The sequence below is a fragment of the Theropithecus gelada genome, chromosome 1, assembly GCF_003255815.1.
Source record: "Theropithecus gelada isolate Dixy chromosome 1, Tgel_1.0, whole genome shotgun sequence".
In the NCBI taxonomy this organism is placed as follows: domain Eukaryota; kingdom Metazoa; phylum Chordata; class Mammalia; order Primates; family Cercopithecidae; genus Theropithecus; species Theropithecus gelada.
The window spans coordinates 154,854,459-154,867,034 of NC_037668.1; the positions used below are offsets into that span (position 1 = coordinate 154,854,459).

Genomic DNA, 12,576 nt, shown 5'->3' on the forward strand with positions numbered 1-12,576 from the left:
AAATAGGGAATCCTTTCCCCATTTCTTGTTTTTGTCAGATTTGTCAAAGATCAGATGGCTGTAGATGTGTGGTATTATTTCTGAGGACTCTGTTCTGTTCCATGGGTCTATATCTCTGTTTTGGTACCAGTCCCATGCTGTTTTGGTTACTGTAGCCTTGTAGTATAGTTTGAAGTCAGGTAGCGTGATGCCTCCAGCTTTGTTGTTTTGGCTTATGATTGTCTTGGCAATGCGGCCTCTTTTTTGGTTCCATATGAACTTTAAAACAGTTTTTTCCAATTCTGTGAAGAAAGTCGTTGGTAGCTTGATGGGGACGGCATTGAATCTATAAATTACCTTGGGCAGTATGGCCATTTTCACAATATTGATTCTTCCTATCCATGAGCATGGTGTGGTCTTCCATTTGTTTGTGTACTCTTTTATGGGGTTTCTAAATATACAATCGTGTCATCTGCAAACAGGGACAATTTGACTTCTTCTTTTCCTAACTGAATACCCTTGATTTCTTTCTCTTGCCTGATTGCCCTAGCCAGAACTTCCAACACTATGTTGAATAGGAGTGGTGAGAGAGGGCATCCCTGTCTTGTGCCAGTTTTCAAAGGGAATGCTTCCAGTTTTTGCCCATTCAGTATGATATTGGCTGTGGGTTTGTCATAAATAGCTCTTATTATTTTGAGATACGTTCCATCAATACCGAATTTATTGAGAGTTTTTAGCATGAAATGCTGTTGAATTTTGTCAAAGGCCTTTTCTGCATCTATTGAGATAATCATGTGGTTTTCGTCTTTGGTTCTGTTTATATGCTGGATTACGTTTATTGATATGTGTATGTTGAACCAGCCTTGCATCTCAGGTATGAAGCCCACTTGATCATGGTGGATAAGCTTTTTGATGTGCTGCTGGATTTGGTTTGCCAGTATTTTATTGAGGATTTTTGCGTCGATGTTCATCAGGGATATTGGTCTAAAATTCTCTCTTTTTTTTTTTGTATCTCTGTCAGCCTTTGGTATCAGGATGATGTTGGCCTCGTAAATTGAGTTAGGGAGGAATCCCTCTTTTTCTATTGATTGGAATAGTTTCAGAAGGAATGGTACCAGCTCCTCCTTGTACCTCTGGTAGAATTTGGCTGTGAATCCGTCTGGTCCTGGACGTTTTTTGGTTGGTAGGCTACTAATTATTGCCTCAATTTCAGAGCCTGCTATTGGTCTATTCAGGGATTCCACTTCTTCCTGGTTTAGTCTTGGGAGAGTGTAAGTGTCCAGGAAATTATCCATTTCTTCTACATTTTCTAGTTTATTTGCATAGAGGTGTTTATAGTATTCTCTGATGGTAGTTTGTATTTCTGTGGGGTCGGTGGTGATATCCCCTTTATCATTTTTTATTGCGTCTATTTGATTCTTCTCTCTTTTCTTCTTTATTAGTCTTGCTAGCAGTCTATCAATTTTGTTGATCTTTTCAAAAAACCAGCTCCCGGATTCATTGATTTTTTGGAGGGCTTTTTGTGTTGTCTATCTCTTTCAGTTCTGCTCTAATCTTAGTTATTTCTTGCCTTCTGCTTGTTTTTGAATGTGTTTGCTGTTGCTTCTCTAGTTCTTTTAATTGTGATGTTAGAGTGTCAATTTTAGGTCTTTCCAGCTTTCTCTTGTGGGCATTTAGTGCTATACATTTCCCTCTATACACTGCTTTAAATGTGTCCCAGAGATTCTGGTATATTGTATCTTTGTTCTCATTGGTTTCAAAGAACATCTTTATTTCTGCCTTCATTTCATTATGGACCCAGTAGTCATTCAGGAGCAGGTCGTTCAGTTTCCATGTAGTTGAGTGGTTTTGATTATCTTAGTCCTGAGTTCTAGTTTGATTGCACTGTGGTCTGAGAGACAGTTTGTTATAATTTCTGTTCTTTTACATTTGCTGAGGAGTGCTTTACTTCCAGTTATGTGGTCCATTTTGGAGTAAGTGCGATGTGGTGCTGAGAAGAATGTATACTCTGTTGATTTGGGGTGGAGAGTTCTGTAGATGTCTATTAGGTCCGCTTGGTGCAGAGTTAAGTTCAATTCCTGGATATCCTTGTTAACTTTCTGTCTCGTTGATCTGTCTAATGTTGACAGTGGGGTGTTGAAGTCTCCGATTATTATTGTATGGGAGTCTAAGTCTCTTTGTAAATCTCTAAGGATTTGCTTTATGAATCTGGGTGCTCCTGTATTGGGTGCATATATATTTAGGATAGTTAGCTCTTCCTGTTGAATTGATCCCTTTACCATTTTGTAATGGCCTTCTTTGTCTCTTTTGATCTTTGATGGTTTAAAGTCTGTTTTATCAGAGACTAGGATTGCAATCCCTCCTTTTTTTTTTTTTTTTCCATTTGCTTGGTAGATCTTCCTCCATCCCTTTATTTTGAGCCTTTGTGTGTCTCTGCATGTGAGATGGGTCTCCTGAATACAGCAAACTGATGTGTCTTGCTCTTTATCCAGTTTGCCAGTCTGTGTCTCTTAATTGGAGCATTTAGTCCATTTACATTTAAGGTTAATATTGTTGTGTGTGAACTTGATCCTGTCATTGTGATATTAGCTGGTTATTTTGCTCGTTAGTTGATGCAGTTTCTTCCTAGCCTCGATGGTCTTTACATTTTGGCATGTTTTTGCAATGGCTGGTACCGGTTGTTCCTTTCCACGTTTAGTGCTTCCTTCAGGATCTCTTGTAGGGCAGGCCTGGTGGTGACAAAATCTCTAAGCATTTGCTTGTCTGTAAAGGATTTTATTTCTGCTTCACTTGTGAAACTTAGTTTGGCTGGATATGAAATTCTGGGTTGAAAATTCTTTTCTTTGAGAATGTTGAATATTGGCCCCCACTGTCTTCTGCCTTGGAGAGTTTCTGCTAAGAGATCTGCTGTTAGTCTGATGGGCTTTCCTTTGTGTGTAACCCGACCTTTCTCTCTGGCTGCCCTTAACATTTTTTCCTTCATTTCAACTTTGGTGAACCTGACAATTATGTGTCTTGAAATTGCTCTTCTCGAGGAGTATCTTTGTGGCATTCTCTGTATTTCCTGAATTTTAATGTTCGCCTACCTTACTAGGTTGGGGAATTTCTTCTGGATGATATCCTGCAGAGTGTTTTCCAACTTGGTTCCATTTTCCCCGTCACTTTCAAGCACCCCAATCAGACGCAGATTTGGTCTTTTCACATAATCCCATATTTCTTGGAGGCTTTGTTCATTTCTTTTTACTCTTTTTTCTCTACACTTCTCTTCCCACTTCATTTCATTCATTTGATCCTCAATCGCCGATCCTCTTTCTTTCAGTTGATCGAGTTGGTTACTGAAGCTTGTGCATTTGTGATGTAGTTCTCGTGTTATGGTTTTCATCTCTATCAGTTCTTTTAAGATCTTCTCTGCATTGATTATTCTAGTTATCCATTCATCCATTCTTTTTTCAAGGTTTTCAGTTTCTTTGTGCTGGTTACGTAGTTCCTCCTTTAGCTCCGAGAAGTTTGATCAGCTGAAGCCGCCTTCTCTCAACTTGTCAAAGTCATTCTCTGTCCAGCTTTGTTCACTTGCTGGTGATGAGATGCGTTCCTTTGGAGGGGGAGATGCGCTCTGACTTTTTGAATTTCCAGCTTTTCTGCCCTGCTTTTTCCCCATATTTGTGGTTTTATCTGCCTTTGGTCTTTGATGATGGTGACGTACTGATGGGGTTTTGGTGTGGGTATCCTTTCTGTTTGTTAGTTTTCCTTCTAACAGTCAGGACCCTCAGCTGTAGGTCTGTTGGAGTTTGCTTGCGGTCCACTCCAGACCCTGTTTGCCTGGGTATCAGCAGTGGAGGCTGTAGCAGATAGAGTATTGCGAACAGCGAGTGTTGCTGTCCAATTCTTGCTTTGGAAGCTTCGTCTCAGGGGTGTACCCTGCTGTGCGAGGTGTGGGGTGTTGGTCTGCACCTAGTGGGGGATGTCTCCCAGTTAGGCTACTCAGGACCAACTTGAGCAGGCAGTCTGTCCGTTCTCAGATGTCAACTTCCATGCTGGGAGATCCACTGGTCTCTTCAGAGTTGTCAGACAGGGGCATTTACCTCTGCCAAGGTTGCTGCTGCTTTTTGTTTAGCTATGCCCTGTCCCCAGAGGAGGCGTCTACAGAGGCAGGCCAGCCTCATTGAACTATGGTGGGCTCCACCCAATTCGAGCTTCCTGGTGGCTTTGTTTACCTACTTAAGCCTCAGGAATGGCGGGTGCCCCTCCCCCAGCCTCGCTGCTGCCTTGCAGTTAGATCTCACACTGCTGTACTAGCAATGAGGGAGGCTCCGTGGGCATGGGATCCTCTGGGCCAGGTGTGGGATCTAATCTCCTGGTGTGCCGTTTGCTTAGATGCTTGGTAAAGTGCAGTATTAGGGTGGGAGTTACCTGATTTTCCAGGTGTTGTGTGTCTCAATTTCCTTTGGCTAGGAAAAGGAATTCTCTTCCCCCTTGCGCTTCCCAGGTGAGGCGATGCCTCGCCCTGCTTCACATCTCTCTGGTCGGGCTGCACCCGCAGACCAGCACCAACTGTCTGACATGCCCCAGTGAGATGAACCCTGTATCTGAGTTGAAAATGCAGAAGTCACCCATCTTCTGTGTTGCTCACACTGGGAGCTGGAGGCTGAACCTGTTCCTATTTGGCCATCTTGGGCGTGCCCCCTCTTTTTTTTTTTTTTTTTTGAGATGGAGTTTCACTGTTGTTGCCCAGGCTGGAATGCAATGGCACAATCTCGGCTCACTGCAGTCTCAGCCTCCTGAGTCCAAGCCATTCTGCTGCCTCAGCCTACTGAGTAGCTGGGATTACAAGTGCTCGCTGCCACACCTGGCTAGTTTTTGCATTTTTAGTAGTGACGGGGTTTCACCACGTTGGCCAGCCTGGTCTCAAACTCCTGACCTCGAGTGATCTGCCCCCCTTGGCCTCGAAAAGTGCTGGGATTACAGGTGTGAGCCACTGTGCCTGGCCAGGGCAGTCATCTTAATCATAAAGGTTCTATCTTCATGATCCAGTTACCACCTACAGATCTCACCTCCAAATACCACTGTATTAGCAGTTAGGGTTTTAGCATGTAAATTTGAGGGGGCAGGGACACAAATATTCAGACCATAGCAGGTTGGTATGATTAGCCACATTTTATAGTTGAGTAAACTGAGACTGAGAGAGATTCAATAAGATGCCCAGTGCTGTTCATTTACGTATACATTCAACAACCATTGAGTGCCTGCCATGTACCAGAGACAGTGCTGGGTATGCAGCAGTTCCAAGTACAATGGGTGTTTCCAGGGGGAAACATAGAGTGAAGAGGACATACATAATACGGAGCTACTCTGCTCAAGGGATCAGAGAGGAGGTTTAGGCATATTTTGAAGGATGAGCAGGCATCATCCAGGCCAAGGTGTAGGGTGAAGTGTCTGGACAGTGCGGGGAAAACCCTAATGTGAGACAGGAGCCAAACTTAGAGGGACTCCAAGACTCCCAATGTGACTGGAGGGCAGGGAGTGGGAGGAGAAGTCCAGCAGGGGCCAGCACGAGCCCTTGATGGGTTGAACCTGGGCTTGCAGCCAGCTTGTCTGGCCCCAAAACTCATATTGAAAGAATAGATGATCAAGTTATTGGAAAACGTGTTGAGGGCAGTACTGGGGAGGAGGTAATTTGGGCATATTCTCTTTTTGTGTTAGTCATGGCTTCACTAACTGAAGAGAGGGCCTGGTATGTGGTATAATCCAGGTGGTCTGAGAACTGAGCCCTTGTCATTGTCTTCCTGAGCTATCTAGTCAGTGAGTATGCACACATTCTGCTTAGGGCTTTCCTGGAAAGATTAACCCAGCTCCCTTTATCTGTCTTTTAAGCAGTTTTTCTCTTGGGCCAGGAGAGAGGATGCCCCTTCCTCAGAGCCTCTCTCAGCTATGTCAGGTCTCTGCAGCTGCATTTCATCATCCTGATGAAGTGAGTGAAAAAACCCCTCTTGTCCTGAAATGGCATAAGGACAAAGGACTTCCTGATACCCTAGGGAAGAGGAGTAAAGGCAGTGGGGTAGGGGGAGGAGGGCAAACCTTACTGTACTCCGTGTTTCTGGCACCTCTCTCAGCCTCCCAGAGAAGCCCCCAACAGAGTAGTGGATCTAAACCTTTAAAGAGCTACTCACTCAACAAGTCGGTGTTTCTCACTCTCAGTGTACAGTGTGGAAGGTGCTGAGGTGAGTTTGCTGCCAAATAAGGAAACCAGGCACTTTCCTCCAAGGATTACAAAATATAACTCTCATTTCTACAGGTGAATGAAGGAACAGATAATTCAAAATACGGGGTGGTTCTGAGGCTTCCAAATGGCTTTTCAGTTTTTTTTGTTTTGTTTGTTTTGTTTTGAGCCGGAGTCTCGCTCTGTCGCCCAGACTGGAGTGCAATCTCAGCTCACTGCAACCTCTGCCTCCTGGGTTCACGCAATTCTCCTGCCACAGCCTCCCGAGTAGCTGGGACTACAGGCACCCACCACCACCACCATGCCTGGCTAATTTTTTTTTTTTTTTTTTTGCGTTTTTAGTAAAGACGGGGTTTCACTGTGTTAGCTAGGATGGTCTTGATCTCCTGACCTCGTGATCCACCCACCTCGGCCTCCCAAAGTGCTGGGATTATGGGTGTGAGCCACCACACCTGGCCATAGCTTTTCAGTTTTGCTAAAGAGGCAGATCTTTGTGCCTTAAGGCGTTGCTCATGCTGATCCCTCTGCCTGGAATCATCTCCATGCTTCAGCTTTATGCTGCTTAACTTGAACTCATCCTGCAGGTTGCGACTCAGACATCAAATCTTGGAAGACTTCCCTTATCCCTTGAACTTGAGCTGGATACACCTCCTGGACTCTCCCTTGTTATAGGCCCTAACACATTATAGTCACCTGCATCTCCTTCCCTCACTGTATCTGCTGTTCTGCTGTTACACCTCAGCCCCTAGAACCGTGCCTGGCAAAAGTTGCATGAATGACTGAATGAATTTGTTTAAATTGGTTTGGGTCTAGAAATAATGATCTTAATAGCAGATAGTGAGTTTAATATTAGAATTATATTTTGTGGAGTACATTATAACACTGTGAGATTGTCCTTAAAAGAGCATATAATAGGGAATAGTGAAGACAAGCAGCCAGAAATTTCATTTTTTTCTGATTTCCCAGGTCTGCCAAGCTCACTCAGAGCCTGTCTTTGAATAAACAGCGCCTTCTCTCGAGGGTTCCAAGACTCAGTTGTAGAGTTCAGATCAGAATTGCTTCCCTGCAACTCTTTAACCTCAGGAAGGCTATTGATCCTTCCAGGGTCCCAGAGTTCCAGCATCTCTTGAATTCACCCTGGTAATCCCATTTCACCCCACTCACCCCCCTTCAGCTTCCTCAAGTGGCTGGCTGTTCTAGCCTTTGCCCTTCATTAAACCAAATTGCCTGCAGGGACTTGGTTTTCTTCTGTGCTGTGCCCCTCCCTGGCCCTGTGCCACCTCAGCCCTGTGTCCCACTTCCCAGCTATGTTTTGTGGATGTTCTTCAGTCCTATGTTGGTACCCCATAGGGCTGTTTAGAGTCCACTGCAGAATTGGAGGTTCAGTAAAGACAGCTGCATATAATTGAGGGGAGGAGGAGGAGGATTAAGTATTACTGAGATGTTTGCCTGGAGTTTTAATTAGCCTGCCTTTCCTTACTTCCCTCTTTTTTTCCCCCCCAGCTCAGAATGTCCTCTTAGAATGTTAGTATTTTAGAGACTTGGAACATTAGGTTTTAACATTCTGCACCCAGAGCCTCAGTGTAATAAATAAATCAATAGGCTGATTGCCTCCAGTAGCTTGATTGCTGAGTGCATTGGGGTACCTTTTGTTCTTGAGTGAATGATCATTTCACACACTGGCAAATGAGAAACAAATGTGGGTGTAGTGCTTGTCCAGGCTTCTGATTTGCAACCCTGACCTGGGAACTCATTATTTCCAGCATTGTGTGTAACTTATGAGCAGCTTGCCAAATGTTCTGTCTCCTTCCCCTTGACAGTTCTCCCAATTTATGTGTGTCATAAAAACATTTTGCATTTGCCAGAATAATCCTGAGTTTGTTTTGGATCTGACAGGTCCTCTGATATTACATTCTTAAATCTCACTAACAGATAATTTATACCAAAACTACTGCCTTGACAGGAAGTAAAGTTATATGATTTTCAATTTGGGTTGAAAATCAACTCAAGTTTTGACAATACTGAGACTCTTAGACCCTACAGATTAATCATGATTATCTTACCGTGAAATACTTTTTGTAGTAGGAACTACCCTCCATTTATTTTTTCTGTCAAAACCTGTGATTGGAAAATGTTTCATAATGGGAATATTGTCATTTCTACAGATGCATTTATTTCATGGTGTATTCCAACCACAATATGGTTGTCCCTTATTTTATGCAATAGATATGCCCCTGAAGAGTTGCTTATAAACTGAAATTTTATAGATATATTTATAATTACATGCACATGCAGTGCTACTGTTTTACCTAATAGTTTCTTTTGTAATTAGAAAAATGACTCCCAAATTCATCTGAAAAGTATAACACTCATGTATTGGGTCTTGTTTAGATGAAGTAATCTTAATACAAATCAGGCAAGATTATCAACTAGCTTCTACTCTCAATAGTGCTGGCTTATAACACATTTCATCCCAATAGGAGACTGCAGGTTTTATACATTCTACATTTTCTCACAGATATTCAAACGCTTCCAGAGGAAAATCTGCCCCTCTTAGAGCCACCCCTTGCTCTGTCTTGTATAGTTCTTTCAGGGAAGGAAGAGGGGGATGCTAGCTCAGAGTTGGGATGATTTGTGATGTTCTGCTGGAATATTACATAACCTAGCAGGTAATTTTTTTGAGACAGGGTCTTGCTCTGTAGCCCAGGCTGGAGTGCCCAATTATAGCTCACTGCAGTCTCAAACTCCTGGACTCCTGGGTTCAAGCAATCCTCCCATCTCAGCCTCGTGAGTAGTTGGAACTACAGGTGCATGCCACCATGCCCAGCTATTTTTCATTTTTTTGTAAAGGCGATGTCTTGCTTTGTTGCCCAGACTGGTCTCAAGCTCCATGATTCTGTGTATTCTGGCTCTCTATTGCTGTGTAGCAAACCACTCCTACATTTAATGGCTTAAGAAACTTATTATTGTCTCTTCCATTCTGTGGGTTGTTTAGCTCAGCTGGTTGGTTGTCACTTGCACTTCCCACATGTCGGTGCAGTCAGGCATTGACTGGGGCTGTAGTCATCTTAAGGCTGGACTGAGCAGGACAACTAAGATGGCTTCTTGACATAACTGGCAGTTGAGACTGTCAGCTGAGAGCTCAGCTGGGCTGTGGGCCCCAGCACACACATGTGACCCCTTGTGTGGCTTGTGCTTCTCACTTGTTGATTGGGTTCCAAGAGGGACGGTCCCAAGAATGAGTGTTCTCAGAGATCCAGGCGGAGGCTGCAAGGCTTCTTATGACCTTGACTCAAAATCCCAGAACATCGCTTCTTCCACATTCTATTAGTTGAGGCCAGGGAGTGACTAAGGCCAGTCCAGATTCAAGGGGAGGGAATTAGACTTCACCTCTTGATGGGAGTTGCAGCATGTGTGTACTGCGGGGAAAAGAATGGGTAGGGCCTATTTTTAACTACCTACCATAATGTTCTGGAGGAAGGACATTCCCTTGAGGAACAAGATGACACAAATATGAAGGGTGCATAAGCCATTGTGGGCAGTGTAGGGAGGTTATAGAATGCTTAATACATATAATATTTACAAATGAATTGGCCAGCCTTGTTGGTTAGAACTGAGTACTGGGGAGTACACAATAAATGAGCCTATTTCCGTGGAAGCCAGTTAGCGTCCTATGGAGAGAAGCATTCCCCTTTACTGACCCCAGCCCTAAATGAGCCACCTATGTTACAGATGTTTGAAAAAAGAACTTAGTTAGGGAATCTAAGCAGCACAGTTTTAAAGACGTATTTGCCTAGAAGCTACCCCAAGTATGTATCCTATTCACATTGACTCAGTGAAACCATCTTCGTAAATTAGAACCACAAACACATAGAGAACTGTGAAGTAATATGTCTAGTATAAATGTTTTTCAGCTCACATTTTGGAGGTGCTTAGGGAAGGCTGTGCCCACAGCTATCTTACATACTTAGAATGGACACTTTTTGATGTTTGAGGTAAAGTCAAGTTCTATCCATGTACTTGGAAGTATAATTACCTCCTTAGCTTTAATCAGGAAAACAGCTGGCCTGTTAAACACACTGAGCTACAGGTCCTTTGATTTCAGCTGTGGAGCTTGGCCGATCTGGATGCACAGGCTGACAACTCCCTTGAATACATTACTTTTCACCCTTGGTAGCATTTTTCCCTTCCTCCTGCGTACTCCTCGTTGGCCCCCTGGGGATTCAAATTTGTGTTTATCGTGCTGAAAATTTAGAGGCAAGATAAACAACATTTTAAACTATTTATAACCAGAGGCTGTGCCAGAAATGAATTAGGCTTTGCATTTGACATATGTTAAAATGTTGCTTGCTGGCAAAGGTAGGAAGAATATCCCTAGGTGTGAAAAGCAGATGGTTAAAGACGACTGTTAAAGCTTTGACCCAGAATATGGCTATATGGGATTAGTACTTGTCTTAATTTGGGCTTCTATAACAAAATACCATAGACTGGGTAACTTATAAACAACAGAAATTTATTTCTCTCAGTTCTGGAAGCTGGAAGTCTGAGACCAGGGGCCGGCATTGTCAGGTTCTGGTGAGGGCCCCCTTCTGGTTTGCAGACTGCCTACTTCTCATTGTATCCTCACATGATAGAAAGAGCACAGGAGAGCTCTTAGGAGTCCCTTTTATAAGCACATTAATCCCATTTATGAGACGCTCCACCCCCGTGACTTAATTACCTCCCAAAGGCTTCACTTCCTGATATCATTGCACTGAGGGTTAGGATTTTAACATATGAATTAAGGGGGAGGGGCACACATATTCAGTCCATAGCATTATTCTGTTGACTTATTAAATGTATTCTTGTGGAATGCTAGGGATAGAGAGGATCCTGGAGATGCCATTTATATAGGGCCCATATTTTTATACCACCAGGAGGACATTTAGCAAGGGTAAGGAACATGCTCTGGAAGGAGGTATGGGAGAGAGGATGAGAAAGAGGCACCATACAAACATAAACCTTAGGGTGGTGGACACACTGTGGTAAGGAAAGAACTCTGTCTGACTTCTTCCATGTGAATCATCCCAGAGAGAGACCTCTCTTGCTCATTAGATCTCTGATGAAGAGTCCACATGCTCCCTTAAATATTCACCTCTCAGTCACACTAGTATAGACCCACCATAGTCTACCTCCGTTCTTTCCTTCTGCCTATAAATATTGGTTGAGCTCCTACCATGTGCAGGCACTGTGTTATGTGGATGAATAAGACACATGAGCTATCAAGTTGAAAGACATGCAATAAACCAGTGAACAAGTAATATAATGAAAGATTATGATTAGTGTTATGGGGGAGAAAAGGAGTGTGATACAGAATAATGGGCGTGTGTGTCCTGTTTTGGATAGGATGATCAAGATAACCCTTCGAGGAGGTGACATAAATGATTTCAAAGTGATTAAACTTTGGCATGTGTTAACTGCTACTTAAACATTTCTTAAACTGCATGTTGTTAAGGTTCACGTTAAAATAGTGTTTGCCTTTTCTGAGCCCAATCTGCAGAATGCTGAATGGACAGCAGTTCTGGGGAATAGAGGGAAGCCAGCTGGATGGGGAGACCTCTCCTGGCCAACACGTTCCTCATGACCACCTTCTCTCCTTAGGAAAAGGAGACGTGTTTGGAGATGTGTTCTGGAAGGAAGCCACCCTTGCCCAGTCCTGTGCCAATGTGAGGGCCTTGACCTACTGCGATCTGCATGTGATCAAGCGGGATGCCCTGCAGAAAGTGCTGGAATTCTACACAGCCTTCTCCCATTCCTTCTCCCGGAACCTGATTCTGACATACAACCTGAGGAAGAGGGTGAGTTAAAAGTTTCAGTTATTTTCTACAAAGAACAGTCCCTGTGCACTTTGGATAATCACTGTGACCAGAAAAGTCCCTTTGCTGTTTATTTAAGTAATTGGTTCTAAAGAGGTTCTGTTTGTTGTTTGCTCTGCAGGGCTTTTGCTATAAAATGGAGGAGAGAGGGGATGTTGCTAGATTAGAAGATGGATCCATTTTGGTGCAGAAGGGATTTATTCATGTGTGTGCTGGGGGCAGGGATGTGGCTTTTTTTTTTTCCCCCTCATCAATATCTAGACCTCCTAGCATTTTGAAAAGATGAGTAAAGCGTGAGGTTGCTAGTCAGCAAAATGGCTCTGTGGGGCCACTTAATTACTGCAAACTGAATTCTCTGCGGTGACTGGGATTTGCTGAGTAGTGTGAAGCCATTAGCCTGTCAGCTAGTAATGATAATTTTTTAACAGATATGAAAATGACTTAGTTGGGTCCAGAGAATAAGAGAGACATGGAATTTGTTTGTCTAGAGAATATTTTGCATGCAACTGCCAACTAAACTGGTTG

General features: G+C 43.4%; 1 protein-coding gene across 2 annotated transcripts in view; it reads left to right on the top strand.

Annotated features, from left to right (window-relative positions):
* The window catches only part of KCNH1 (potassium voltage-gated channel subfamily H member 1), a 437,701-nt gene that overhangs the window by 333,876 nt on the left and 91,249 nt on the right, over positions 1-12,576 (top strand). For both annotated transcript variants that reach the window (XM_025393409.1, XM_025393400.1), the window contains exon 10: positions 11,837-12,033. In XM_025393409.1, coding sequence (XP_025249194.1) covers positions 11,837-12,033 — 197 coding nt within the window. The remainder of the gene's footprint in view (positions 1-11,836; positions 12,034-12,576) is intronic.